This window comes from Saccharomycopsis crataegensis, assembly GCF_037102585.1.
Source record: "Saccharomycopsis crataegensis DNA, jcf7180000000072, whole genome shotgun sequence".
Lineage (NCBI taxonomy): Eukaryota > Fungi > Ascomycota > Saccharomycetes > Ascoideales > Saccharomycopsidaceae > Saccharomycopsis > Saccharomycopsis crataegensis.
This window is the reverse complement of record NW_027043819.1, coordinates 468,722-496,670: the sequence shown is the minus strand read 5'-3', so window position 1 is coordinate 496,670 and position 27,949 is coordinate 468,722. Positions and strand designations below refer to the sequence as shown.

Here is a 27,949-nt window from a genome sequence, read left to right as displayed (position 1 = left end):
ACCTATTGTATTATTCAAACAAGTTATATATATATATATATGTATGTCAAAGTGGAGAAAAAAAAAAAGAAGACAAAAACACAACTACCATTTTTAACGGTGTAACCCCCATTCATCATCAACACTACAACGTCTAGAGTTTTTTTACCAAACCTCTGAATTTTTGAACCTCATCCCAACAGTTCAATGGCTTATCACTATTATCCTTCAAACACTTCAAAACTTCTTCTCTGGAGCTGGACACGGTAGTATTGGCCTCTTTAGAGATTCTATCCTGGAAAAATTTATTGGAGTTAATAGTGTTTAGTTTTTGAGTCAATTCTTCTATTTTGGCATCCAACTTGCTAGATGATATTTCAGGAGTGGAGTCGGTCAATTCCAACTTAGATGAAAGAGTCTTGGACAATGATTCATTAGTTTCTTTTTGTAAATCTGCAAGTTTTTTGGAGACTTCTTTTTGAATGAATTTCTCAGACAATTGTGAGCGAGCGTAGTTTGACTAGGAAGAAAAATGTTAGAATTAGGCTCTATAAAATTTAATAACGTAAATCCAAAGTTACATACTTCTTCTGAGTTATCAAGTTGGTTGAGGAACTCTTGGGAAAATTCCACTGGAGTAGCAGGGGTAAAAACCTTAGTTTGTTCTGGTTTTGAGGCACTTGATCCCATATTTTAAAATATAACTTGTTTTGAAATTCTTCTTCTGAGATTCTTCCTTGTGGACTAAATGTTCCCAGTCTCGAATTCAATTCATCCAGATAAATTATGCCAGGCCTTTTGGTGTTTTTTTCCCAATTTTTCATTCTGTGAATTCTGTATGGACACAGTGGCTCCCAACCGCAAAATTTCCCAACATGCACCAAAACACATAGACACACAATGCTTCAGTGCAAGAAAAAAAAGGTTAGTAGATGTATAAAATTTACAGATAAAAACAATTCTAAAAAATTATTAGCTAACTGTTTACGGTATCCTTTAGACAAAAAAAAAAACAATAATAAATATCTGATTGCGTAAAACATGAAATAGAAGGGGGGAAAGACGAAATAAAAAACTATAGCCTCATTAAAGGAATTAGAGAACCCCAAAGAAAATAAAGAGGAATAAGCCATTCTTGTGAATAAAATAAATAGAAAAAGAAAAAGTTACTGAAAAACTTGAGTCATTAAAGTTAAAATCGTGAAGCAAAGAAAAAAAAAAAAAGGTCAATGGGCAATGAAATAAATAGAAAATACAAACTAGAAATGAAAAAAAAAAAAAAAAAGAAAGCAATCATAAACTGAAAACTGGTGGTTCGACAGTGGTATTATCATCATCAGTGCCTGCTTCCCTGTCACAATGATTCTTTTGTCTTTTGAGCCCATTTTCATAACTACCTTGCTTCTCAAATTGATAATCGTCCTTGATAACTACCAAATCGTCCAAATAACGTAATGCAACTCTGGCATGGTTAAAATCGGGGGCCATGGTAGTCAATTTCCAATGGAAATCTCGGTAATAAGCAATGAATTCTTGCTTCTCTTTTTCAAGGTGGACCAACTGATCCTGCACTTCTTGGGTATCATTTGGCAGCTGTGGTTGGTCACGAATAATTCGAGCTTTGGTAATTTCTAAGTTGACGGTTTTGACAAGCAAGCCAAGAATAACTCCAATGAAAATAAATGACCGTCTGGTGTTCAACAACCAGAACGATTCTAAATTATAAGGTTTTAGATTGAATAAGAAATTGTAAATAATACATTTCAAAAAATCTTTCACTTCTGGTTTGACTTTTTTAAGCTTATCAACAATTTCTTCAGTTTTAATTTTCAAGGATGATTTATCCGGGCTAGATAAATATGACTCTAGAACATCAATATACTTACTGACAATTCTTTTGTAGATCAACAAAACTAAAGTGTAATACAATAAGTTCAAAGACCCGTTTGATAACAAACTGAAGCTTTTATAGTCGAAATAATTACTCTTCTTCCCTCCTACCAACATGAGAGATCCAATATCTTGTTGATTAGAATTGTTATTCATAGCTCTATGAACTAATTTAATCAGTTCCGGTAAGGATTTGAACCAATTTTTGAGATTTTCAACTAAGGGAACTGACTTTCCATAAATTGTATCAAAATCATCAAATCTAAGAGACTTTAAGCTATAAATGCTCACCAAAATCTCATCCATACGCGACGATAAATTCATCGTCTCAATGAAAATTAGTTTAGAAATGAATTTGTTATCACTATCTTTGCCCAAGTCAACATCTTCAGTATCTTCTTCTTTGAGTTCAACCCCATTTAGCGCACTCTCAGTAGTAATCAAATTGAACATTTTGTTGCTAGACATCAAGTCATTTTTCTCCAAAGTCATTAGACTTTCCGTGTCAATCAAGAAATCATTGTATTTAAATTCATCCAACATCCAATTATTTTCTAAATCAATATTACTCAGTCTTCCATCAAATAAGGAGTACAATTTATCATGGAAAACCACTGCCCAGGAAACGATCTTCCTGACTTTTCTCTCCCAGAGCGGAATGTCATCCCAATCTGCAGAAGGCCAATTTAATCCTATTTCCTCGGAAAAAGTGGTCATCATGGAGGAGATTTTCCAATAGGAACCAGTGCTGAATGGATTATTATTACTTAGAAAATTATAGTTGGAAAGTAATAGAAGTGCTTGCATGAATGAAAATTTAGGAGCCTCATAAAGATTGTCTTGCATTAATGCAGTCGCAATCAGTTCAAGCTTCATAATGTTTGGTTTTTCAGCACTCTTGGCAAATGTTTCATCAGAACTAAACCTCCCAAGAACATCAAATTCATTAACATCAAGTTCCCACCAGTTCAACGCCAACAAATAAATGGTTACTAAGAGTAATGGATGGATTTCCCTATAATTGCGGCAATATCTTTCGTAGAAAACTTCCTTTGATAAGATAGGCAAAGTGGGATGTACGAGCTTAAAGTAAATATTTAGTAAATAGTTACTGTTCTTCCCAACAAGCTCTTCAATCTCATCACATTGCAAGTACTTCAAGTTGGTGAATTCATCCACATCATCAGCGATTTGAAAAAATGTTTTCTCATTTAATTTTCTAATGATTGTGTTGTCGTCTTCCACTTCAGAGATCGGGCTCTTGATGAGACTTATCGTATTAGAGTCTTCTGTTTTGAAATCCAATAATTTTTTATCCACAATAGAGCATTCACCTATAATTGTGGCAGATTTAGAGCTTAATAAAGATAAAGAACTCGACATGACTGTTGGTTCACGGAGCAAACTATAGTCTTTCACCGGCTTTTCAATAGCAGTTTCATTATTGTTTGTGAGTAAGCTAACTTTTCCAATCACAGGGAATGAATTAATTAAACTCAGAGGGTATGTGCAAATTGTATTTCTCTTTTCGCATTCGACACACGAGGAACTATTTGCCAGCCTGATACATTTTGATCTCTTCTTCTTGCAAGCCTCACAAGGTTTAGCTCTATGAGATTTCCCACCAGAAGTATTCTTTTTCACATCTTTTTCAATGGTTAATTGTGATGGCAATTTACTATCGGCCTTCATCAATTTGTGAGTTCCCGAAAGCAGATTTATGTTGTTGAATAAAAAAATCTTTTTGCTGTCATACTCACATGGCTGGTTTCTCTTGGTACATTCAACACAACTTCTTTTATTTTCAGGAATTACACATTTAGTTTTCCTCTTTCGACATCCATCACACGGTTTAAATCTCGATTTCTTGATAGGTTTTTGTCCACCACTAATGCTTCCGGAATTATTGCGCTTCAACACATTGTTGCTTTCAACAAAGACCTCGCCGCTCTGTTGTTGTGTCATAGCAATTTCCGGCAACTCTAGAGAGTCCAAACTGAGAGGCTCCTTTTCTTCAAATCTTTTACCTGATTCATGATTTGCAGACAAAATCGGGAGCAGAGGCTCATATAGATTATTTTGTGTATTCATGTTTATCCCATCGAGATGTAGAGGAGCAGAGTCTCCATTAATATTGGGTATCACCATATTATTAAGATTACTAAGGAAATCAGTCAGACTGTTATTCATCAGTGAGGGATATGGAGAATTGGAAGAGTGAGAGCTTCCAGGGGAGTTACTGTTGTTGGTGTTCATCGGAAATACATAATTGGGTGTTGCATATCCCGAAGGATTTGCATTAACAGAAGGTTTTAGGCCATTCTTGAGATTGGATTTTAGGACATCTTGCGGGTTCGAGCCATTCATATTCTCCTAAACTAAGCTTTCGGCCCAATGAACCAATACAGTAAGAGTAACTGTTTCTTCTGCTACTTCCTCTACTGATTTAAATCTTTAATAGAAAACAGCTCTTAATTATTTTTCTCTAAAAAAATTGACGAAAAAAAGGGGATAATGCAGCATACTTGCAGTCAACATTATTATAAATCCAATCAAAAAAAAATTTATTAGCATTGATATATGGGGTTTAGTAGTTATATCAGTTTTAATTCAATAAAGCAACACACCTTTGATAAAGTAATAAAGAACATGAACTCCGTACAGACCAAATCTCGAGGCTTCCTAATCATGCCAATGTTGCAGATAATAGCAGGAAGACACATTGCGACTCATATATGACGTATATATATATCTTCTCTGAATTTTCCTTCTATTCTTTGTCCTTTTGATTACCATCATCATCATCATCATCATCATCACCATCGTCATCATCATCACCGTCATCATTACTAGCCTCACTATCTGTGTTTCTATTGCTAATGCCATCATCATTATTGTTGGAATCTTCATCATCGTCATTGTCATAATCTGATGGTGGTCCAATTTTCTTAATGATTACTTCCACAATATCTGGCCATTCTCTCATTCCAGCTAAACTGGTATTACCTTTACCAATGACCTTCTCCATAGGTTGCAATATTTGAATAAAGGGAAAGTATTGTTTCATTAAATCCAAGTGCATCCTTGTAATTGGCTGAGAATACGCCATATTATTAATGCTAAGGGCGGCAATTATTGGTTTTTGTCTATTCCAGGTGGTGACTATAGTCGTCAACAAGTTTGTTGCCAATCCGTTAACTATCTTCGCTAAAGTATTCGCAGACAATGGAGCAATCACCATCAAATCTGCCCATTTCCCAAGATCCAATTGCAAAATAGGTTCTGGGTGGAAGTGCTTCTCAAAAGGCTTTTTAGATTTCAAGTATCTTGATTGATAATTATAGGCATCTTTATCAGTCCAAATTCTCTCGATTCCCATATCCATAATTTTTTGCCAATTGCTCTTTTTCTTCAAATTTGGCTCGTTCTTACCATTATTTGCATCATCTTGTAAATTCAAAATATTTAAAGCAGAATCTGTCATTACAATCTTAATGGCAATCTTATCCGGTGTATAGGTGCTGAAAAGCTTTTTAACAACTGGTAGCACTTTGCTCACCGAGGTGCTCCCTGAAACACCGAGTAAAATATGGATCTTCTTATCATCTTTGTAAGGATAATCTGAACTAGCAATTCTATGAATGTTATCATTTGATAAACAGGGTGACCCTAAAACACTAGATATGGTGCTTCGATCATCCATGATCCTCACCAGAGAACGAGGGGTTTCGTCTGCTATTAGTTTTCCTATGCTGGTGGGATCACCATTCAAGATGGAAAATGCATTGCTTGGTTCGTTATGCTTTGCAGTTATTGGTTTAATTAGATCATTACCACTCAGATCAGCCCCATGGATTGCTTGTCTTCTTTCTATTGATTGATCTAAAATAAAGCACGGATGAGCAACAGAATTTGAGTCGCTGTAATTGCATTCAAACCTCGATGGCGATGACAAGTTTGATCTAGGGAGTTTCTCATTTGCGTTATTGATTTTGAGTATCAATTTGGAAGTCAATTTCTTTTGCTTTTCTCTAACTGTTGTTTCTTGCGGCATAATTGAAATAATATTTTTCCTTTCAAATTCTTATAATTATCAGATTTTGTTAAATTTTGATTTGATTTCAAGTAAAAAAAAATAGATGGTGCGATGAGCTGACGCTTATTATTGCTCTTGGCACGTGCCAATAATTAAAGCATGAAAAAGCTACTACATCAACTCATCTCTGGATCATTGACTCCGGAGTTCAAAGGGAACTAGAACATGGATTACGACTCTGCAACTATAATTAAGAACTGCAAAGTCACAATCGATATTTTGAATATTGATGACGGGAAAATAGAGATTCAGGAGGCTATCGGGGCTCTAATATTCTATTTGCAAGATGGCCAAGTGCCAAGTGCGACTAAGCTATCCTTAGAAGCCATTACTTCAACGATTTCTGTTCGGAAAAATTTAATTTCTAAATATATTGATTCTAACATATTGAACTTTTTGAGTACCCAACTTTCCAGTGGTGATGATGAAGTCAAAAGATTAGTTTGTGTGTTGTTGAGGTTGATCATTAAGGAAGAAGATGATACTGTCAATAGATACAAACACTTGAGCCATATATGTGCGTCATCAATACCTGATTTGTTAATAGCATCAAGTGGCAGTGACAATAGTTATGTACAGTTCCATGCCTTGTTTGCTATATCTAATCTTATTAATCATTCTTCGCCTCAGTATGTTCGCTCATTAATATCCAATCCAAGCATTTTCCGAGTGATGGGTAATATATTGGATTCAAAAACCGGAAAGAATACCTTTGATGAATTGGACACAATAGTAATTGTGAAAGTCTTAACGATAATATCATTATTGTTGAAAGCTCCCGAAAATTCTGACGCTTTTGGAATTGTGAAGGATATGGGATTACTATTCAAAATATTTGGGCTCTTAACAATAGACAACCCAATAATATTAGAGTATACCATTGCTGTATTCATCAATATCACTTGTTATGCCGATACTTCGATTAAAGAAGAATTGATAAATTTTGGAATATTGCTTCTGATAGCAACTGCTATCCAAAGATTTTCATACTCAACAAATTCTAGTAACTTGAATATTTTACTAAACTGTGCAAAAGTTTTGCTGAACTTAACCAATTTCCCAATTGCCGAAGTAAAAAATCCAGAGAATGTGAATTCAATGGATGTGCTATTCAATAACAGGGAAATTATTGTTAATTCCTTTGAATTGGTGAAGACAAGAGATTATAATATTCAGCTTTGTGCTCTCAAGACACTTGTGAATCTTTTGAACTTGCTGAGCACAGCCAATATTGTCAAAGACTTCAAAGATTACAATATTCTACCAGAAATTAAAAAAATATATTCTAGAATGTTGAAGGATAATAGTACTGACGAGCGCGAATTTATGTATTCTCATTCTTCTATGAAAGATGATATCAAAAATCAGGTCCTAAATATTTTGGGTTTATTATGTTTGTACGATGATGCATTGATAAATATGAAATCGGAAATTGTGAATGAGGGATTTATTGCTCTTTTGATAGATGAATTAAAGGAGCAGCAAGTATCTAATGAATCGAAACTCACCTTGAAGGTGTTGGAATGTTTATTTTGTCTAAGTCTGAATAATTTTTCTGCCCAACAGGAAATTTCAATCCACAAAGAAAAAGTTCTAGAAATATGCAATGATGCTCCCCCATCATCTGTATCACGGGTTCAAGAATTGGTTTGTGGGATATTTTGAATATTTTTGCATTCCTGGGCAATCACTACCAAACTAATCCCATGAGAAACTCTTTAGCCTCCAGTGTTATCACGGTCTGAACGTCAATATCTTTCAAATGTTTGACATGCTCACTTTCAGCGAGCTTCAAGGCTGCTATCCCTAGTGCGGAATGATAAGGATCGGGTGTATCGTCGTGCACTTTTCCAAAACCTCCGATCAATGAATGTTGGGTTCCATTTAATAAATAGTAATCTACGGCTTGCACATTAACAATATGCTCCTTTTCCAATATCTTCAAGGACCCGATAACCCAAAACGCATAGCAAGTGTCTGCATATTTGTTCTCTCTTCCATTAAATCCCCCTAAATCATCAAAATCTAAGTATTCGTTATCTTTAAATTCTTCTTTATTGTACTTGTTCACCCAAAACTGTCTCCTTGAAAGCCATTGAATTGTTTTGGAGAAGGTTTGATCTATATTTTGCTGCTTGATCCTGCCAATCAATTTCAAGGCAACTAAACCACAAAAAGTGTAGCCAGCATGGGCTTCATCTAGTGGGTTACCTCCTAGACCACCATTGTAGCTTATGCAACTCATAATATATCTTTCGAGGGAATCAATATCAATATCGTACTTTCCTTTTTCTTTGTCGGAGAGTTTATCAATTTGTAACATTTTTCTAATTGAGCTGGCAATAAGACACATGCGTAGATCATTTTCTCCGTATGGTTTTCCGTGAATGTCAAGCACCGATGAAAACGAACCACTTGACAATTGGCATTTTCTGAGATATGTCATAATTTTAAAGCGGTCAATCCTTTTTGTCAACGAATCATCTTTCAAAGTAGATAATATGCAGAGAGCAAAATAAGTAGACGGTAAATGTGGGGGGTCGTAGCCATGATCATCCGTGGCTAAATCATGAGTTAAGGAGCCTCTAAAGCCTTCTCCCATGTAGTGTTCATAAACCCAATTTATGGTTTCTTCTCGTTCTTCTGGTTTTTTGAAAATTGAAGTTTCAATCTCATTAAGCATGTCAAGGGCTACCAAACTAAAGTAAACCAATGATAGTTTGTTTGAATCTTGGGTTTGAACTCTAGCAGGTAGAATATTCAAGCACATTTGGAAGTATTTGGCATGCTTTCTGGCTTCGAAAGCTAGTTCTTTTCCTGCCAAATTTTTATACTCAGGGTCTTCTTCGAAGAATCGAAGGGTTTTCGGTAACTTCTCCATTATAATGCTGCAAATATATTTGACTTGTGGTGCCTGATAAGGTGTTTCTTGATTTCTTTAAGTTTTCGGTGGCAGCACATTTATTAAAAGCGGGTCAGCACCCAAAAAAAAAACTGAAATACGAAAAATTGAAACTCTCAGAAGATTATTATCATGATTATAACACTCAACTACATATCATCCAAAGAACAATTAAAGAAAATTTCTTCTCAATAATGTATAATAAAAATAGGCGACAGGTAAACGATCAAAAGTCTTCAGCACAATCATCATCATCATACCTTCAGAACATTGAACAACAATTGGCATCACAGCAACGGAAAACAGCACATAGAAGAATTGTTGATCATGGGAACATCGTGGGTAGATGGACATTGCAAAGAACCATGGGTATAAGGAAGCAAAGATTGGGGAAAGTTAGGCCTGAAGCATCATTCTTAATAGATTTACTACCTCCAGCAGCTTACAAAGATGAGTTTCCCATCCTTGATATGCAAACAAAGTTTATCCATTTGAGTGCTAACAAGGCAAAACATGCAATTAATACTGTTGCCTGGACACCAGAAGGGCGAAGATTAATCAGTGCAAACTATGCTGGGGAATTTACTCTATGGAATGGAATGACCTTCAATTTTGAAACTATTATGCAAGCTCATGATACCTCAATTCACGCCTTGAAATATTCACATAATGACGACTGGTTGATCTCTGGGGATCAGGAGGGAGTGATTAAATTTTGGCAGCCCAATTTTAACAATGTTAATATCGTCAAAGGTCATGTGGATGCCGTTCGTGATCTTGCATTCTCTCCAAATGACTCTAGATTTGTTAGTTGTTCAGATGATAGATTCTTGAAAATTTGGAATTTCAACACTGGTGAAGAGGAAAGAGCTCTTAAAGGTCACAATTGGGATGTCAAGTGTTGTGATTGGCATCCTAACTTGGGGTTGATTGTCAGTGGCTCTAAAGATAATTTACTCAAATTGTGGGACCCAAGGTCTCCTACCGCTGTTAATACAATTTTGGGTTTCAAGCACAATATCGTCAAGACAAAGTTCCAACCAAATGGTACACAAAGATTAATTGCTAGTGTTTCTAAAGATAGGTCTTGTAGAATCTTTGATATCAGAGCTATGAAGGACATGCTTATTATCAGAAGTCATGAAGCAGACCTATCTTCGGTGGCATGGAACCCCGTTCATTCTTCAATGGTTTCAACTGGTGGATATGATGGGTCAATAAACCATTACTTCATTAATTCACATCAGTTTGAAGCAAGCTTAACGGAATCAGTCTCCAGTAGCAAGAATGGAAACGCTGGAAACAAAGATTCTACTGGTGATGAAGCTGGTAATGATAACATGGCTATGAATAATAAAACCTTTTACCAAGCTCCATCTATAGAACCGACTCATACTATCCCATACGCACATGAAAAGGGCATTAACTGTTTGGAATATCATCCGTTAGGCCATGTTCTTTGCTCTGCCGGGGCTGATAGGTCTGCTAGATTCTGGTGTCGTTCCAGACCGAATGATCCACATGCATTTAATGATGAGTTATACACCAACAACAAAATTGGTGCATGGCATTATGCTATCAACAATAATGTTAATGCTGTTAGGAATGCTGATGACAAACCAGCCTTCACCAACGTTACAGGTCAAAAGCTATTTGGGAATAATAACAACAATAATGGGAAGAATAATACTAATAGCATGAATATTAATAGCAACGAAAATGACCAGAGCAACAATAATAATACTTACAACAATAACAACAACAACAACAGCAGCAGCAGTAATCTTTCAGGTGGTCCTCAAGAAAATGACAATATACAAATGAATCAAGATAATTTGAACAATACTGGTGATCCCCGTCGATATAATAGCAACAACAGACCAATGTCGTCTCTTCCTGGTCTTGGACGGAGAAGAGCATAGTTATAAATGTATAATAATAGTGACACTAATAATAATAAAAAAAAAATTAGATAATTTGTTATTTTATTTGATCAATATGTGTGTGTGGGTTGAAGATATATGCCAAATCTTCTGTTACCCGGGGTTCAACGTTCAATCAAGAGCGGGTAACTTTTCATATTTCTCGTATCTTGTAAAAGTGGCAATTTTAGCAGTGCGAATCCATTCCTCCACTAAATTGAATCCATCAATATCGCCTTTTGACACCTCAATTATTGCAAAAAATGTCTGAATCCTTGCTCCCTGTTGTCATAAGACATGCAGGTAAAACCCACAATGTCAGTGTTGACTTAAACGAACCAGGAATCTTATTCAAATCGCAAATCTTTTCGTTAACAAATGTTCCACCAGAGAGACAAAAGGTCTTGGTCAAAGGCGGTCAGTTGAAAGATGATACTGATTTGAAGACTTTAAACCTAAAACCAAATCAAAGCATCATGGTTCTCGGAACTCCTGATAGTACTGGTATTCCTCAGAAGCCAAAGGAGAAGATTGTTTTCCTTGAAGATTTGGAGAAGCAAGGTAAATTAACCGAATTTTCTGCTGATCCATTGGGATTCCAAAATTTGGGAAACACTTGCTATTTAAATTCTACTTTGCAGGCGTTAAACAATGTTGATGAATTGAAAGGTGCTTTACAAAAATACGAAGGTAATGATGCATTGGTCAAAGAATTGAAGCAAACCTTCCAGAGACTTCAAAAGGGTAAAATATCAGGTAACGGGCGCTACATTATTCCTTTATCTCTCTTAAATTCTTTGAGATCTATTTTCCCGCAATTCGCTGAACAAGATAATCATGGTTATAAACAACAAGATGCTGAAGAATGTTTCAGTCAAATCTTATCCAATTTGAAGCTGACATTACCAAATGATTTTGTTGACAAATATTTTGGCCTAAGATTTAAAACTTATCAAAAGTGTCAAGAAAATGACCCAGAGGATCAAGAAGTCATTGGCTATGATGAAGGTATGAAGTTGTCTTGCCATATTAATATCAACACAAATTTCTTGAAGACTGGGTTATCTGAAGGTACCAAGGACATCATAACTAAACACAATCCACATTTTTCCAGAGATGCAAACTACGTGATTGAAAGAAAAATCACCAGATTACCTAAGTACTTGACAGTTCATTTTGTGAGATTTTATTGGAAGAGAGAAATCAGAGCTAAGGCAAAAATTTTGAGAAAAGTAGCGTTCCCATTCCAATTGGATGTTACAGATTTATTGGATGAAAGCGTTAAACCTACTAATATAAAGACAAGGGATGAAATATATAAAGTTGAGAAAGAGAAGGAAGATGAATTCAAGGAACAAAGAAGAGCTAAGAAGATGAAACCTTCTGAAGATAGAAGTAGACTTCTTTTATCTAGCAAAGAAAAGTTTGAGCTTGAAGAAAAAGAATTTCAAGAGAACGAAAAGAAATGGTTAGGCGAATTTTCTAAAGTTTTCCCAGAGGATCTAGGCGAAGGTGAGGCTCCATCGCCATTATATGACTTGGTCAGTGTTATCACTCACAAGGGTGCTTCTGCAGATTCAGGTCATTATCAGGCATTCACTAGAAACGAAAAGGATCTCACTGGTAATAGCTGGTGGTACTTTAATGATGATAAGGTTTTGAATGTCACCAAAGACAAGATTGAGTCTTTAGCTGGTGGTGGTGAAAGTGATAATGCTTTGATTTTAATTTACAAGGCTAGTGGTTTATGATACAAGCTGAAGGAACAGGATCCTATCTCATTAAAAAAAAAATTCGCTTTATTGATTTCAATAAAGTATATGTATAATTATAATAAATTGGAGATATAATATATATGAGATACATCCAAAAACAAAATTGTAGTCATTTTGAAAAAGCGGCCTTAATTTATGTTGAACTCAATTTGATGCTGATGTTATGAGCCCCTGTAAAAAATATCCTGTCTGTGTTTTTTTTTCCTTGAAAGGTTTGGAGAAATGAGTAGATGTCGAGAAACGAGCAGCTTCAGTTGTTCAAGGGTGACTTTAACTAGATCATATTATTGTTTGGCATCAAAGGGGAAATAGATGTCTATCAGTATTCCCCAAATCCCATTCATAAATAACCCATCGGGGTATTTCAAGCGGCGGGATGAAAGGCATGATGGAAATAAGCGTTTGACGCGTTTAATAAAAGATACTAGATCCTATGTATTCGTCCCCTTAGAAGATTCCTTTGAGAAGCAAAATCAATTAAATCTTATTCGATTAGAATCACAGGGTATTTCTGGTGATATTGAAGCTTTATGGTCTGAAGCACATGAGCTCAGACAAAATGAAAGAAGGGAGATGATTGATCGTGGATTTTTGGATGATGAAAATTCTAGAAGAAGTTTAGACCAGGCAATTTCGTTTAGGGGAACATGTATAGATATGTGTCCTGTTTTTGAAAGAATTAAAAGAACCAGGCAAAATAATGTTAATTCTCATGAAAAAGATCCGCAATCAGGTGTAATATCAAGAGAAAGAGCTATCAAGTCATTTGCGCGGCCCGCTGCTGGTCAGGAGCCACCATTGCCATCTGATGTTAGACCACCTTCTGTTCTTTTGAACACATTAGACTTTATGGTCGATCATCTACTTGATAAGATGCCAGAGACCCAATCATTCATATGGGACAGAACAAGATCCATTAGACAAGATTTTACTTTCCAGAACTACTTTGGGCCTGAAACAATTGAGTGTAATGAGAAAATTGCACGTATACATATAATGTCACTACATATCATGGCCAACTCTACAATCGACTACTCGCAACAACAAGAATTGGAACAATTGGAAAAGTCACTAAAGACATTGGCTGAAATGTATGATGAATATAGAAAAAAAGGTTTCCCGCAACCGCCTAATGAAGCTGAATTTAGAGCTTATCATTTGCTACTCAAGATCAATGACCCCGATCTAGAAAGAAGCTGCGAAAAATTACCATCAAAAATATTCAAGAGTAACTTCATTCAGATTGCTCTACTTTTCAGAAGGCTCTTCACCTTCAGGCTGCTGCTGAATAGTTCAAATCTTTATACAACTTTCTTTGACGTTGCTTTAAGCCCCAAAGTTCCGTTTTTAATGGCTTGTTTACTAGAAGTGAAATTCAATGATTTAAGATTTAAAGCCTTACGAGCACTTCTTGCCTCTAACCATTCAAAGAGTAAAAATGTCACTCTCCTTCATTTATTTGAAGTTTTAAGGTTCCCGGATTATAAAGAGGTCAAAAAATTTCTAGAGTTTCATGGTTTGAAATATTTTGCAGACTCAAAGGGAAATGAGTGTGTTGACATGAGTACTGTACCAAATCTTTATAATCGTAATGGGAAGACAGATGGAGCTCCAAAGGTTTTGAAAAGTGCTTATGATCCCAGAATCAATGTTAAAATGGCTAATATGACAAGAAGTCAAGTTATCAGTGATGGTAGAAGAAATAATTTTAACATTGAGTCCTCAAATATCAAGCAATTTCCCATTAGCGTGAACCAGAATATTGAAGCAATCCCTAAGGCGAATGGGTTTCTGTTCAGCAACGAAAATCAAAAGCTGTCTATGTTTTCAGGTGCCAACCGTGGCTTTTCATTTGCAAATCCGATGTCTGACCTGAATGAAATTAAGCAGCAACAAATTGAACAATTAGAAATACAGCGAAAACAAGAAATTGAGAAGCAAAAACAGGCTCAAAAATTGCAAGAGGAAAAGATAAAGCAAGAGAAGATGAAAATCGAGTTCAAGAAGCAAGAGTTACTAAGGAAGCAAAAAGTTAGAGAAGAAGAGTTGCAAAGGAAAAAAGAGGAAGAATTTAGAAAACAGCAAGAGATTAAACGCCAACAGGAGGAAGCTATAAGGCTTCAAGAAGAGCGGATAAGAAGGGAGAAAGAGGATGCTGCAAGGAGAAAGCGCGAATTGGAGATCCAACGCTTTAAGGAAGAAGAGAGGAGATATAAGGAGGCATTATTAGCGAGGAAGAAGGCTAATGCTGCTAAATTATCCAAAGATTTATTTGAGTGCTTTTTAAATGAAATAGTTTATGAGAATGTATTGGTAACTATTGCTGATAGAAAATGGGAAAAACTGTTGAAGAAACATTACTTGAAAAAGATTGTTGCCATGGCACGAATCTGCAAAGAAAATTATGATGAGAAGCAGCGAAAACTTGATGAATTTTACAGAACCCAAAGGCTGTTTGGTTTGACGCCTAATATTGCCCACATCACGAAACGAATTGGTATAGTTAATGATGTCAAGAACAATGGCACTCTTATTTCTCCTACTGCAAACCAATCAACAATGATTGAAGCTATTAAGCATCGTGTTGATTCTGACGAGAAAGTGAAAAATCTTTCCAAACATCCAGACAAAGTGGATATTCTGTTTTCCAAGCCGGCCCATGAATTGACTATCATATTGCCAGAAGAGGAAAAATTGCGCATGCGTCAAAAGGAACGAGATGATGCTATCAAACTTTGGAGTCCTTTAAATTTATCCTCCTTTGTAAAGCTGTGCTCAAAAAATGTATTGTTAGATGTATTAGATAAGAAATTGGATATTTCAGTTTTGATCTCTGTTCCTAGTTGGGAAAGTCCCTCTTCTAAGTGGTTGAAATCAAAGTTTGGGTTATCAAAAAATAACATATTGAAGACTTATGAAAGAACAGAGAATAGCAGCAAAATAACTGTCAGATTTACCAGTTACCATGAATCATGTTTAAAGAGTACTGCATTTTTAATATTCGAATGTGGATTTAATGATAACCATAAGGATTATTCTTCTGGGTCAAGTGCCAAAGATAAACTAATTTCTGATGGGAAGCTCCTTCTCCAGTTTCTTGACCTATTAGATTCAAAGAGTAATTTCAAGTTTCAGTTAATGTTGTTATTTTGGAAAGATGAAAATTTGAAAATCACAGAATTGGATATTTACAAGTTATTGAATATTGACAATTTGAAATCTAGATTTAAAGGAAATCTTGTGGACTTGTTGTTCTGCCCATTAGATATCAAAAGTGGCGATTCAGTTGCCATTGACAAACGATTATCCAAAGCTATTCTCAGAATGGCAAAGCATTTTAAAGCAGCACTAACAGAAAGTGGAAAAAATGCTATAAAGTTGAAACCAGTGATCAAACCAAAACGTATTAGGAATCCATTGCCTACTATAAATGATACTGAAATATCAAATGTTGATGATACCATTGCCAAGAGGAGCGTTGACTATGAAACCTCTATCGTGCAGCAGCATCCATATTTCAAGAGATATCAGTTCTATGACCAACCATTTCTGAGGAAGCAAAAGTATCTTTCGCCTAATAAAACTACTATCCTTGCACCTTTGGAAGTTTCGGCAATTGAAGAAGGGGTCGATGATACCAAAAAGAGAAATATTACAATCCAAGGGGGAAGTACATTGAAGAGGCCAAAGGTTGGTGCTAATAACTCTATGAATCAATTACGTGGTAACTCGAGTTTCTATGAGATTCCTTTAGCGCATAGTTCCATGGTCCAAGGCTCGCATGATGTTCTTTTGAGGACAAAGGGATTTAGAAAACCATTTTTGTCAAGAAGACCAAATACTACCATGAATAGTCATGCTAGTTTCAATAGCACTTACAATGATAGCGTGACCAATCATAGCTTCTCTATTTTGAACTCCCGATTCAATAGGATTTCCAAACCTAATGAAAATATTAGTGAAATGCAAAATCCAAGTAAAACGAGAAATTTTTCTAATCTTTCATTCGCAAATAACAGTCGCATTGAAAACTTTAAACGCAATTCTCCATTTTCCTTGTTCAATCTGACTAACGCTACTCAATTTTCAAAGAATGGAACGTTCAAAACACCCCTGTTTATTTCGAATCACAGTAATTCAGAGGCTAAAAAACCTGGCAGCACCAATTTCACCCCACCATCTAGCCTAAAAGATGCTGATGGTAGTAGTTTGCTTGATTTAAAGAAACTTGTTTCTAGTGTGAAGTCGAAATATAGCAGACGAGATTGAAGTCTTCTATTAATGTACAGTATGTCTTTATTTTATTTATTTTTTATTTTATTATTTTATTATTCTTTCCATTCTTATTGCATTTGATTTATTTTTTATTTTACACGTTGTTTTACGTTTTTATTTATTACTTGATGATCTTAATCTAATACAAATTCTGAGCCATTGCGGCGTCTCATAGCATTGAGATTGCTTGTTTTTGTTACCTATTTTTTTATCCTCTTTCAACCCGAATTACTGTATTTTAAATCATATACTAGTGTTCTTTCTAAGTAGCTGTTCATCTAAGGAAGAAAAGAAAGGGCCTGCTTGTGTTGGGGTGTGGCACCTCCCTTAAGAAATCAAAAGATGTTTTTCTTTCATTTTTGGAAAACTGCGATGTCAGCCCAAATTTCTGTCAATGAATAACATATCAGAAAAATCTAAAGCAGGCATGGGTCTTAAAAAAGGGACGTCGATAAAGAAATCTGTCACCTGGGGAGACGTCGACGATGGTGATTCCAAGAATTTAGCGACTGGTGCGGAACCAACGTCGCCAACTTTGAAATCAAAATTACATCTGGCCACACCAATGATCCAGTTCAAATTCTACAATATTCCTTTCCAAAGTTTGGGAATCATCTATTATTTATTATACGTTGACTATCAGCTGTTGATAAAATATGATACTATCAACTTTACTCTTCTCAAGGCGTTACCATTGACCTATTTCGGCCAGTTGTTATGGTTGTCGACTTTCAGTGTCGCCGTTCCGATAAGCGAAAAGAAAAGAAGTACCACCACCACCACCACCACGACGGCCACAAGAACTAAAAGATTGGATCTTAGCCCTTCGCTCGTTTTTGCTGCCACTTTGGCCGCGCTTCTATCGTCGGTGGTAATATATGCGGTCGCGGTGCTACTAGGGTCACCGATTCTTGCATTTCAAAGCCAGACATTATTGTTTTCTTTGCACCTTTCAATGCTTGTGACTTTCCCATTAATCATGGTGTATCAGTTCAATTCTAACCATTGGTGCAATCTCATTGTGGAATTATCTAATTGGAAGTTCCTTTTGAAAAACTCTGTCTACTTGGTGGCTTTGGCTAGTGCCTTGGGTGGTTGGGCAGGTGTTTTGACTATACCTTTAGATTGGGATAGAGATTGGCAGATGTACCCAATTAGTTTGGTGATCGGTGCCTACCTTGGTAGTTTAGTCGGTGGAGTTTTATGTTTTATCGGCTCTTTTGTGCCTGTTTAAATTATTCTAATATATGTTAGACCATTCTTCCCGTCAACGAATGTTATTCTTATCACACTTGGTTTTTTTTGTGTAATGAATAATTGGAATTTGATTAAACTAAAAAATTATTATATTAATTTATTAATAGTAACGAGAAACCACCACTGTGTAGAAGAAAAAAAAAGTAGCTTGAAAAAAAAAAGACCCAGAAATGATAAATTTAAACCCAAGAAACAAGAATACAGATGACGAACAAATAAAAAAATAACAAATTGCACAAGCACTTAAACAACCAAAAAAATTGCAAACTGCATAAACGCTTAAACAATCCATACCTTGCCTTCAGCGATCATCAATTGGTTCTTGTCACTCATTTTGTTCAACGCTTGCTCAAATTCATCTTCGCTATATTTCTCTTCAGTTGGCAAGTCCTCATTCACTTTTTGAATAAGTAATTCGGTAGCACAGGAATCATCATCGAATATTTCACTTTTGGCCAATTGCGCCATGATCTTGGAGAACTTGCTCAATCTGGAAGCAGAAATTTCAGTAGCGGCAGCATCAACGACAGGAGCAGATTGGTTTTCAGCAGCTTCATGCAATGGCAAGTTACTAGTCGATTCTGGATTATTAACCATTTCCCATTCAGTTTCGGGACTTGGTTCTTGTCTTTGGCGGGTTGATGATCTTGGTGGTTCTTCGCTATCCTTTGAAATATGTTCCTGAACTTCATCCATATCTTCATCCTCATCTTCGAATTCCATTTCGTCTTCTTCATCATCCACTGATTCAATATCAGAATCATCTTCTGTTGCCCTTGTTTTGGCAACCTTTCTTTTCTTGTGTTTCTTTTGCTTGATAACTTCTTTGAACAATGCAAATCTGAGAATTCTTTCAGCTTCTTCAGCATCAACTATGGTGACTGAAGAACTCAAACGTAACTTAGCGTGTGCCGTGGCCAAACGAATCAAAGTTTCCAAAGTTCTGGCAGTGATTGGTGCAGTATTTTTGGCATTGTTTTTAGCAGCATCATTTCTCAAACCAGCATATACTTTGACAATATGGTTGGCGGCTTTCTCACTCAAAATTGGTTTCTTATCCTTGGCGTATTGTACGTATTTTCTAATAAATGGTAAAGAGAAAAGTTTGAGTTCCTTGATGGTTCTTGTAGACTTTGATTGGAAATATTCAAGAGCACCACCATGTAATAATGGATTGAACTTTTCATACACATCTGTAGTTTGATTCTCTGGATCTTGAACTTGATCTGGATCATCGCCTGTGTTTAACGAGAGATTCTGGAATTGTCTAATAGGTTCGCCTTCCGCATATCCCTTTGGCAAGTATCTGTGGATTTTCAATACATGCTCAGAGATCTTTCTATCTCTGGTATCGGTGATATCATCAGTCACGACAAATAACAAGTCAAAACGGGATAACAACGAATCTGGCAAGGCAATGTTTTGATGAGGATCTTTATGAACGTCATATTGACCGAAAACTGGGTTAGCAGCAGCGATAACCGAGCATCTGGCATTCAAAGAGGTGTGGATACCAGCTTTGGCGATAGTAACGGTTTGTTGTTCCATAACTTCGTGAATAGCAACTCTATCGACATCAGACATCTTATCAAATTCATCAATACACACCACACCTCTGTCGGCCAAAACCATGGCACCGGCTTCTAACTTTCTTTCTCCAGTTTCTCTATCAGTGGACACAGCAGCAGTCAAACCAACACCCGAAGAACCTCTACCGGTAGTAGCAATGGCCAATGAAGCAGTATTTAAGACAAATCTCAAAATTTGAGACTTAGCAGTGGAAGGATCACCAACCATCAAAATATTAATATCACCCCTCAAGTGAGTACCATTATCTAAATTCTTTTCAACCCCTCCCAAAAGCATCAACAAAACTGCTTGCTTAATCATGTCATGACCATAAATACTTGGGGCCAAAGATTGGGACATTTTTTCAAGAAGTTTTCCCTTCTTTTTCACCGAAGTGAAGTTTCTAAAGTCTACGTCGGTAATAGTCTGCAAAGTCACGGTGTTAGTCGAAATTGTACGGATTGGGTAAACCGAGTTTGCCAACACAACGGTTCTAAACGAGTTGGCATTGTTACCACCACTTCCCAAAGTTCTGTAAACCCCAACGACTTGAACTCTGTCACCAGGTTTGACACTGTCTACCAAATCGTCATCCAAGATGATTTCAATAGATCTTGGTAACTGACCTGGGTCAGCTTTTTCTGGCATTTCTTGTATGGAAACTTTTTGGTGATCTTTGTAAGTGGAATAACCGTATTCGGTGACAATCTTATTTCCATCAGGATCCTCAGTTGGATAAACTGCAGCGGAGGTGATGGGGTTGAAAGAAGTAGTTTGATCACTGTACTCTCTGTAGTAAAATTGGCCCTTAGCTTCGCTGAAATGCACTGACCTCACCAACTTTGGTCTAACAAGGGAGGTTTTAGTGACAATACCTTCAATAGATACCAATTTAGACAAAAAGCTTGATTTGATGGTTTTTGGACTCAATTGATGTGAGCCAAAGGCACCCTTGAATCCAAGGAAGAAACGAGTTCTGTCATCAAAATCAATATTTGGCATTGAGGAAGGATCAAACACAGCATTGACGGTATCGGTCAACGCTTTTTCAAATGCAGGTAAGAAATCGGCAGGTTCATTGAGTAGACCATTCCAATATTCCCTGTTCCAGTTTCTAATATCATCGAGAGAAACAATCAATCTTTTGGAGCCTTTCTGGAGCATAGATCTGATAGCCTCTCTGTAATCGGTGTCTGTGGTTTGATTCGTCGAGCTGGAATCTAAGAATTCTTGGAAAAGGTGAACTCTGTCCCCAAACAAGGCATCATTAATATCTATTTCTGTTGCATCAGTCATGTCTGAGGTGTGGATATGTGAATAGATGGTGTTGAGTTGAAGGGAGAAAACTGTAGGTTGCAATTCAGTTATAGATTTTTTCTGGACAATCCCTCCAAAAATTTTCGTGTTTTTTCCTTATTGTTCCCAATCGGGAAAATTGTTGAAGCAAAAAAAGGTTCGCGTCAGTGGGGGTAAGACGCGTTATTTATCAATTGAGGGCTGTTGAGATTATTATTATTATAATCATAGATCAACAAATATTACACTACAAAGATAGCATATTTGAGAAACTGAAGTAAGCTGGGATTATAGTGTATCAGATAGAGCAAGAAATGACAAAAAAATTATCTAAAAAAGAACAAAGAGTAAAAAAAATGAGAAAACAACGGTATCCGTTTGGAAAATCAAGGCTGGCTTGATTCGCAGAAATGAAGGGATAATGAAAGAGACAGGAAATTAGAATGAGATTAAAATACTTTTCAGTGAGTGGATTGGAATAGAATTGAGGTGAAAAAATGTAACAGCAGCTCTAAAGTAACACAATAGCAGCAAAACCAGCCATGAGAAATCCGGAAGAAACACCGTAAGCATTACCAGCACCGTGTGATTTAGAACTGGTTGCGTTACCTACAGATTCTGAATAGGAAGTTGAAGATGCAACGGTAGATGAGTTACCAGTAGCACTAACCACACTGGTGATGGTACTATCAGAGCTTGATTCACTGGCACTATTAATAGAGGATGTATCAGAAGCGGTATCGGTTTCAACGAGCGATTCGGAAATCGAAGAAGAAACTGCACTTGAAGTGCTCACACTTGTTGCTGAAGAGGTTTTGGTGGAACTAGTGACAGACCCGGTAGAGGTACCACTAGTGGTGCTAACACTGGAAGTACCAGTAGTAGAAGGGGAAGAACCGGTTGTAGCAGTACTGTCACCAGTACCGTAGAAGGTATTAATGATCAAGTAATCACTACTAGTGTAGCTTACAACAGTGTTGGTGCTGATGACAAGAGTAGAGCCAGGAATTGTGACGGTTGTAATGGCGGAGGTGACAGAGCCCAAAATGGCAAGAGCAAAAGCGTTGGAAAACTGCATCTCGAAGGTGATAAGATTATAATATGATGTGTTCTAAAAAGGTATGTCTGTCTATTTTACCAAAAGTAGATACTTTGGAGATGAATATTCATCGATCATAAATATCTGAAGGATGGGTTCGGCTACTTATAGGAGAGCCCAGAAATATGGAAGTTATGTTGAGAAGACATGCATACAGTTGAAACGTTGCAACTGCACAGACTAAAAAAGCCCAGCAGACTTTTTGGTTTCCACATCACTTGCCCACGGTTGCGGTTCTTGGGGGGGTTGGGAGGCTGTCGCCAGTGTTTTTTTATGACAGTTCTGGTTTCAAAATTTGTTTTGTTTAGTGTTTCATCTATTTGATGCTACAAGCCATGGTCCATGCTCCTACACAAATTGGTTGAAAAGTGGCAAGCCTAAAAGCAGATACCGCAGTTCAGCACAGAAGACCCTATTATCCATACGTCATATGGAAATTTCAGTCTACATAAATTAAAAATAGAATGCTGGATTTCCCAACTACCTTTTCTCTATTTGTTTGGGCAAATATGAGGATACATGATTATATTAGAATCACCACCGGATGCGTTTAGTAATTCTTGCACGGTGGCAATTTTTGAGAACAATCACAAAAAAAAAAAAAAAAAAAGGAAAAAGAAAAAATTTGGTTAGCGCGTTTAATGTCATCTCATCTCGCCTTTGGTATTAGACATATTCGCAGAAATTATATAGACTGAATATTGTTGCTTCTTAAGGTATATGCCAGCATGCTGAGACAACTAAGTTGTTGTTTGGACCATTCAGCGATCCTAATGAGGCGTCTCTCTCGCAAGCGACTTACAAATCCTCAAAGGCACAACCTATCATACTTATTCAACTCAAATGACCTTTCTAGATATAGACTCACTCCAAAAAGACTGATCTACCTATCGTCATCAAAGGCCATTTCTGGTGATGCCGTCCGTTTTATTTCCTTCACCTCGATACCCAGGTTTGCGTTCAAGATCATTAAACTTCCTGCAGCGATTGGTGGCGGATTGGCTGCTGGTGGTACTTATGTCGCCTATAAGGTCGAAGAAGCTACCACTTATACCACTTACCAGCTAGATAAAATCAAAGACTTTGCTAAATCAAACTATGATTGGTTTAGTGGTGCATTTGAAAATATAAATATCAAATTTCCTGGTGGTCTGTCTGGCAAAGATGGAAATTCTGGCGATAATCAAAACAATAAATCATCTCCAGGTGCTGGAGGTGCTGCAGCTGCAGCTTTGGCAGCAAGTTCTGGTAATGATGGAAATGATAGAACTAGAATCCCAAGATTTGTTGAAGAAGAAGAGGAAGAGGAAGAGGAGGAAGAAGAAATATATGAAGATGAAGATGAAGATCCTGACAGAGCTAAAGGGAATATGGATGATCAGATTTTGAACTTGACGAAAAAAATGATTGAAATCAGTAACCTCCTATCCAAAGTTGATCAAAACGATTCTTTGAAGCTACCGTCCATTGTGGTTGTGGGTTCACAATCTTCTGGGAAATCTTCGGTGTTGGAAGCCATTGTAGGAAAGCAATTTTTACCAAAAGGTGATAACATGGTTACTAGAAGACCCATCGAATTGACTTTAGTGAATGATCCAGAGAATAATTTGGAGACTGCAGAGTTTACTGACTTAAAAATGGATAAGTTCACCAATTTTGATGAGGTTTCCAAAATTTTACTTGAGTTGAACTTGGCAGTCCCTGCTTCTACTGCAGTATCTAATGACCCGATCAGACTTACCATTAGATCCCCACGAGCTCCAGATTTGACTTTAATTGATTTACCAGGTTATATTCAAGTGCAATCAGATGATCAACCAAGAGAATTGAAGCAAAAGATTCGAGAGCTTTGTATGAAATACTTGGAACCACCAAACATTATTTTGGCAATTTCCCCAGCTGATGTTGATTTAGCTAATTCATCAGCTCTTAGAGCGGCAAAGTTGGTAGATCCTTTGGGTGAAAGAACTTTGGGTGTTATTACAAAAATGGACTTGGTCGGTGCCCAACGTGGCAGAGACGTTCTTAGAAACAACCGCTACCCTCTTAAGATGGGCTATGTTGGGGTTGTTTCCAAAGTGCCAGCTAAATCATCGGCTTTATTCCTTACAAAAAGAGAAACTAATTTGAGTAAAGATTTGCAGGCTAATGAAAATGCTTATTTCTTTGGTGAACAGAATGAGAAGTATTTCTATAATGCTACTGTGGGTACAAAAGTTTTGAAAAAAAAATTGATGAAAATTTTGGAGAAATCGATGTCAGCTTCGCTTAAACCAACCCATCAAGCCATTCAACAAGAATTGGAAGATGCTTCATATAAATTCAAGGTCGAGTTTAATGATAGAATGTTAACTCCTGAAACCTATTTGGCATCTAATTTGGATGCCGTCAAGGTTGGAGTGAAAGACCTTAGTACCAAGTTTGGTAGACATGAGATCCGTTCATTGTTACGCTGTGAGTTGGATCAAAAAGTCTTGGATTTGTTGGCACTTAGATATTGGAATAAGCCATTGGCGTTGGACGGTAAAGCGCCAACCCTGTACAGTGAGCCAATTTTGGAGGATTTACAAAATGCTTCGGATACTGATTTATACTGGCATAGAAAACTCGATTTGACCACGTCGAGTCTTACAAAATTAGGGGTTGGAAGATTATCCACTAGTTTGATTACCAATGCATTATTAGATGAAATCAACGATATCACCATGAACACCAGTTTACAAAAACATCCGTTGGCTCAGGAAATTGTCATGAAGTCAGCGATGTCGGTGTTGAACTCCCGTTATTACCTGACGGCTGACCAAGTTGAAAATTGTATTAAGCCATACAAGTACGAAATTGATTTGGAAGACCGTGAATGGAAAGTTGCAAGAGAACATACCATCAGGCTACTAGGCGAAGAAATTAGACAAAGCTCTGAAGCTTATAAGGCTTTGAAAGATGAAGTTGGGGGACGTAAATTGAAGAATGTTGTTTCTTATATTGATAAGTACATGGGTAACAATCATGATGAAACCAATATTGCCCCACATGAAGAATCGTTACAGTTTTCCAAGAAGCTTCTTCTTAAAGGTAGGGAAGCAATGTTCCTTCAGGATCGGATTTCTCTTCTTCAATTGCGTTTGACGGCGATCAAATCCAACGGTTGTGCTACCAAGGAAAATAAGTACAAGTGTCCGGAGATTTTCCTTAACTCTGTGGTTGACAAGCTCACACAAACTGCGATTTTGTTCCTCAATGTTGAGTTATTAAGTGATTTCTACTATAACTTCCCAAGAGATTTGGATCAGAAATTGAGTTTGGGTGCGCTTGGCAAAGAAACCATTGAGAAAATTGCCAAAGAGGATCCAAAGGTCAAACGTCATATTGAATTACAACAAAGAAAGGAATTGTTGGAGGAAGCAATGACAAAGATTGAACATATTATTGCTTTGAAAAATAGCGGAGTTCATTTTAAATGAAATAACATAATTGAGTTCTTGTGTATAGCCGTTTTTATTTTATATTTTTGTTGTTGTTTTTTTTTTTTTCCTTCTTATTTGCTTTTCATCTCGTTTTCTTTTCTTTTCTTTTTGTTTTTTTTCTCATGAGGATTGGTTTGTGTTGATGATTATAACGCTTGTTTTTTTCTTGTCTTGTATTTTTAATATCTATTACCTGATATACTTCTATATCTAGTAGATATAGATATTATCATCTACAATATGATATCATCTAATTTGTAGTTTTCTTTTTCATTATTTTTTTTTTTTGTAAAGAGAAACTAAATTGTGCATTTTTTTTTTTTTTTATTTATTACAAAATTGTCAAATTATAAATCCTTTTTCAAATCAACCACCCCGTATTCTGATTCATCAACAATTAATGACCCACAAACTGCGGAACCAATCCATACTGGGATCCATCCAACAATTACGATCGACCAAGTCCAACAATCAAAATCTTTCCAACTGGTCAACAATCCTTGCATGACTTCGACTGGACCATTGGTAAAATCACCATCGAGAATCCCAATCAACAAGACAATGAAGAACGGGCACGATAATAATAGCGATACCGCGTTGATGTTTTCTTGGTAGTTGCTTGATCTGAGAGTGATTGGTCTGACAAAAGTGAGGGGGAGCATACAAATGCTCATGGTGTAAGCGAGGGAAAAATTCACCACGAGGATCAGAGTGATGATAAGTGAAGCATAAAGAAGACAAACCGCATGAAGAAGGTGGGCGGAACTTGCGAGTTGAATATATGGATTGGCAGGATTCAGTTTCCCCCAGGGACGAGCCAATGCGGCAAGAAGAAGTTGTTTTGTAGGAAGTGATGCGACGATAAGCCCAAAAATGAGGAAAGTATAGTATATAAGTGATGCAGGGACGGGGAAGAAAAGCACTAAAGAGCCAAGTAATAATGATGAGGCAGTAATGCTGAGGAAAGTAAGGAGGACTTTAGTACCGGATCCTACCAAGACAGGCAATGGTAAGCCACAATTAAGGATTTCTGAAAGCGCGGCAAGGGCAAAGGCCACGGAGAAAAACACTGCGGATGGTAAATAAGTACCAATACTGATGAAATTTCTTGGGGCCAACATGAGGTAAAAGAAGAATGATTGGTGGAATTTCTCGAGCAAATTGTTGACGGAACGGAAAGTGGCTTCAATCACCCGACCCAAAGTGGTAATATCAACACTGCCATTATCACCCACGGCTCGAAGAGTAATTGCTTGGATACGATAACCAGAAAAGACCTCACACCCATTAGATCTTTTAAGGCCTGCCAACGCGAGGGCTTTAATACCGTTGAAAAGTACGGTGAGTCTTGACCAATAAGTGTTTTCACCAATTTGATCTTTAGGGGTTTTTTGTAACGAAACTTTCATTCCTTCATGTTCAGAGATGGAGATGGCGGTATTGAGAAGGTCCAAGTTTGGTAATTGACCATTGACCCCTTCGTAAGAAACTTCGAGATAATCATAATAATCACCACTTCCTGGGTATTCAATGACAAGTGCCGCTTCAATCGATCCTGCGGTCAAATCAAGGGAGCTATGATACGATTTCACCCAGGAGCGCAAGGCAAACTGGTTATTTTCAGGGATCACCAAAATAATGTTCTTTGACCAAATGGTCCACCTAGCAAAATAACGAGCCATTCCCATGGCCAACGCGATACCATTTTCGTTGTAAGTGCCATCGGAGGTAGTCCATGGAGCCACAATCACCATTGCTTCGGTACCATCACCTCTGGGGGCGTTTAAGATACCATAAACGTTTGATCCCGATTCGTTGGCGTTGGACGGGGTGTAGTGATGTTCGGCGGCGGTGTATCCTGCTTCTGTAAGGTAATTTTTCACTTCGGCGTTTCTTTCGATGGTAGAATTGGCCACAAGATTATGAAGCTCATCGCGATAACCTCTGAGAAAGTTCCATTCAGATTCACGATAGTACGAGTATGCCTGGGAGGGCATCAATGCGTTTTCTGATATATAAGTCTTGCGGTACTGTCCATCGATTGGGAGGTACAAGATCCACCCAGTGCCGACAAGGGCGCACACGAGGGAGATGATGGGGAGGGCCTTGATGAGCTTTGGAACGAGCCCATACTTGTGTATCTTTCTCTGTAGCACCTCTAGAAGCGCCATTGCATTAGTGTGTGTATACTGATACTCGGTGGAGAGCTGATCTGTGGTGGTCTTTGACGGCGCTAATTTTTGTGATGGTTGGTGATGTGGGGGTCACCCGGATATTATGGTGTACACCACCAGTGCGGATGAATGAATGGATAAAGAAGAAAAAGACCGCCATGATTGTTGGTTGGTTATGTCCGTATGGGTGGGTGGGTATCTGGCGGGGGATATGATTCATAAGGAAGAAAGAGAAGGAGGAGCCGACGATC

General features: G+C 37.1%; 13 protein-coding genes across 13 annotated transcripts; 6 read left to right on the top strand and 7 right to left on the bottom strand. All coding sequences in view use genetic code 12, as the record gives it.

Moving 5' to 3' along the window:
- Window positions 1-133: 133 nt before the first annotated feature.
- On the bottom strand, window positions 134-669 carry MIC19 (Mic19p; the record flags this gene model as incomplete). The annotated part of the gene is made up of 2 exons (XM_064993817.1): window positions 134-499; window positions 565-669. The coding sequence occupies 2 exons, from the start codon at window positions 667-669 to the stop codon at window positions 134-136; spliced, it is 471 nt and encodes a 156-aa protein (XP_064849889.1).
- A 603-nt stretch (window positions 670-1,272) lies between these two features.
- DASC09_002130 (Zn(II)2Cys6 transcription factor) lies at window positions 1,273-4,236 on the bottom strand (the record flags this gene model as incomplete). The annotated part of the gene is made up of 1 exon (XM_064993816.1): window positions 1,273-4,236. One exon carries the CDS (start codon window positions 4,234-4,236, stop codon window positions 1,273-1,275), a length of 2,964 nt encoding a protein of 987 aa, XP_064849888.1.
- Window positions 4,237-4,639: 403 nt separating this feature from the next.
- On the bottom strand, window positions 4,640-5,923 carry DASC09_002120 (flavoprotein; the record flags this gene model as incomplete). Its single annotated transcript, XM_064993815.1, has 1 exon — window positions 4,640-5,923. The coding sequence occupies one exon, from the start codon at window positions 5,921-5,923 to the stop codon at window positions 4,640-4,642; it is 1,284 nt and encodes a 427-aa protein (XP_064849887.1).
- A 207-nt stretch (window positions 5,924-6,130) lies between these two features.
- DASC09_002110 (uncharacterized protein) lies at window positions 6,131-7,630 on the top strand (the record flags this gene model as incomplete). The annotated part of the gene is made up of 1 exon (XM_064993814.1): window positions 6,131-7,630. One exon carries the CDS (start codon window positions 6,131-6,133, stop codon window positions 7,628-7,630), a length of 1,500 nt encoding a protein of 499 aa, XP_064849886.1.
- A 25-nt stretch (window positions 7,631-7,655) lies between these two features.
- On the bottom strand, window positions 7,656-8,846 carry CDC43 (protein geranylgeranyltransferase type I subunit CDC43; the record flags this gene model as incomplete). The annotated part of the gene is made up of 1 exon (XM_064993813.1): window positions 7,656-8,846. The coding sequence occupies one exon, from the start codon at window positions 8,844-8,846 to the stop codon at window positions 7,656-7,658; it is 1,191 nt and encodes a 396-aa protein (XP_064849885.1).
- Window positions 8,847-9,061: 215 nt separating this feature from the next.
- DASC09_002090 (cleavage polyadenylation factor subunit PFS2) lies at window positions 9,062-10,789 on the top strand (the record flags this gene model as incomplete). The annotated part of the gene is made up of 1 exon (XM_064993812.1): window positions 9,062-10,789. One exon carries the CDS (start codon window positions 9,062-9,064, stop codon window positions 10,787-10,789), a length of 1,728 nt encoding a protein of 575 aa, XP_064849884.1.
- Window positions 10,790-11,052: 263 nt separating this feature from the next.
- UBP6 (ubiquitin-specific protease UBP6) lies at window positions 11,053-12,540 on the top strand (the record flags this gene model as incomplete). The annotated part of the gene is made up of 1 exon (XM_064993811.1): window positions 11,053-12,540. The coding sequence occupies one exon, from the start codon at window positions 11,053-11,055 to the stop codon at window positions 12,538-12,540; it is 1,488 nt and encodes a 495-aa protein (XP_064849883.1).
- A 336-nt stretch (window positions 12,541-12,876) lies between these two features.
- On the top strand, window positions 12,877-16,833 carry SAC3 (Sac3p; the record flags this gene model as incomplete). The annotated part of the gene is made up of 1 exon (XM_064993810.1): window positions 12,877-16,833. The coding sequence occupies one exon, from the start codon at window positions 12,877-12,879 to the stop codon at window positions 16,831-16,833; it is 3,957 nt and encodes a 1,318-aa protein (XP_064849882.1).
- A 400-nt stretch (window positions 16,834-17,233) lies between these two features.
- On the top strand, window positions 17,234-18,073 carry GPI11 (mannose-ethanolamine phosphotransferase GPI11; the record flags this gene model as incomplete). The annotated part of the gene is made up of 1 exon (XM_064993809.1): window positions 17,234-18,073. One exon carries the CDS (start codon window positions 17,234-17,236, stop codon window positions 18,071-18,073), a length of 840 nt encoding a protein of 279 aa, XP_064849881.1.
- A 302-nt stretch (window positions 18,074-18,375) lies between these two features.
- On the bottom strand, window positions 18,376-20,961 carry MCM3 (MCM DNA helicase complex subunit MCM3; the record flags this gene model as incomplete). The annotated part of the gene is made up of 1 exon (XM_064993808.1): window positions 18,376-20,961. The coding sequence occupies one exon, from the start codon at window positions 20,959-20,961 to the stop codon at window positions 18,376-18,378; it is 2,586 nt and encodes an 861-aa protein (XP_064849880.1).
- Window positions 20,962-21,472: 511 nt separating this feature from the next.
- On the bottom strand, window positions 21,473-22,039 carry DASC09_002040 (uncharacterized protein; the record flags this gene model as incomplete). The annotated part of the gene is made up of 1 exon (XM_064993807.1): window positions 21,473-22,039. One exon carries the CDS (start codon window positions 22,037-22,039, stop codon window positions 21,473-21,475), a length of 567 nt encoding a protein of 188 aa, XP_064849879.1.
- A 749-nt stretch (window positions 22,040-22,788) lies between these two features.
- MGM1 (dynamin-related GTPase MGM1) lies at window positions 22,789-25,521 on the top strand (the record flags this gene model as incomplete). The annotated part of the gene is made up of 1 exon (XM_064993806.1): window positions 22,789-25,521. The coding sequence occupies one exon, from the start codon at window positions 22,789-22,791 to the stop codon at window positions 25,519-25,521; it is 2,733 nt and encodes a 910-aa protein (XP_064849878.1).
- A 350-nt stretch (window positions 25,522-25,871) lies between these two features.
- Window positions 25,872-27,695, bottom strand: GAA1 (GPI-anchor transamidase subunit GAA1; the record flags this gene model as incomplete). Its single annotated transcript, XM_064993805.1, has 1 exon — window positions 25,872-27,695. One exon carries the CDS (start codon window positions 27,693-27,695, stop codon window positions 25,872-25,874), a length of 1,824 nt encoding a protein of 607 aa, XP_064849877.1.
- Window positions 27,696-27,949: the final 254 nt, after the last annotated feature.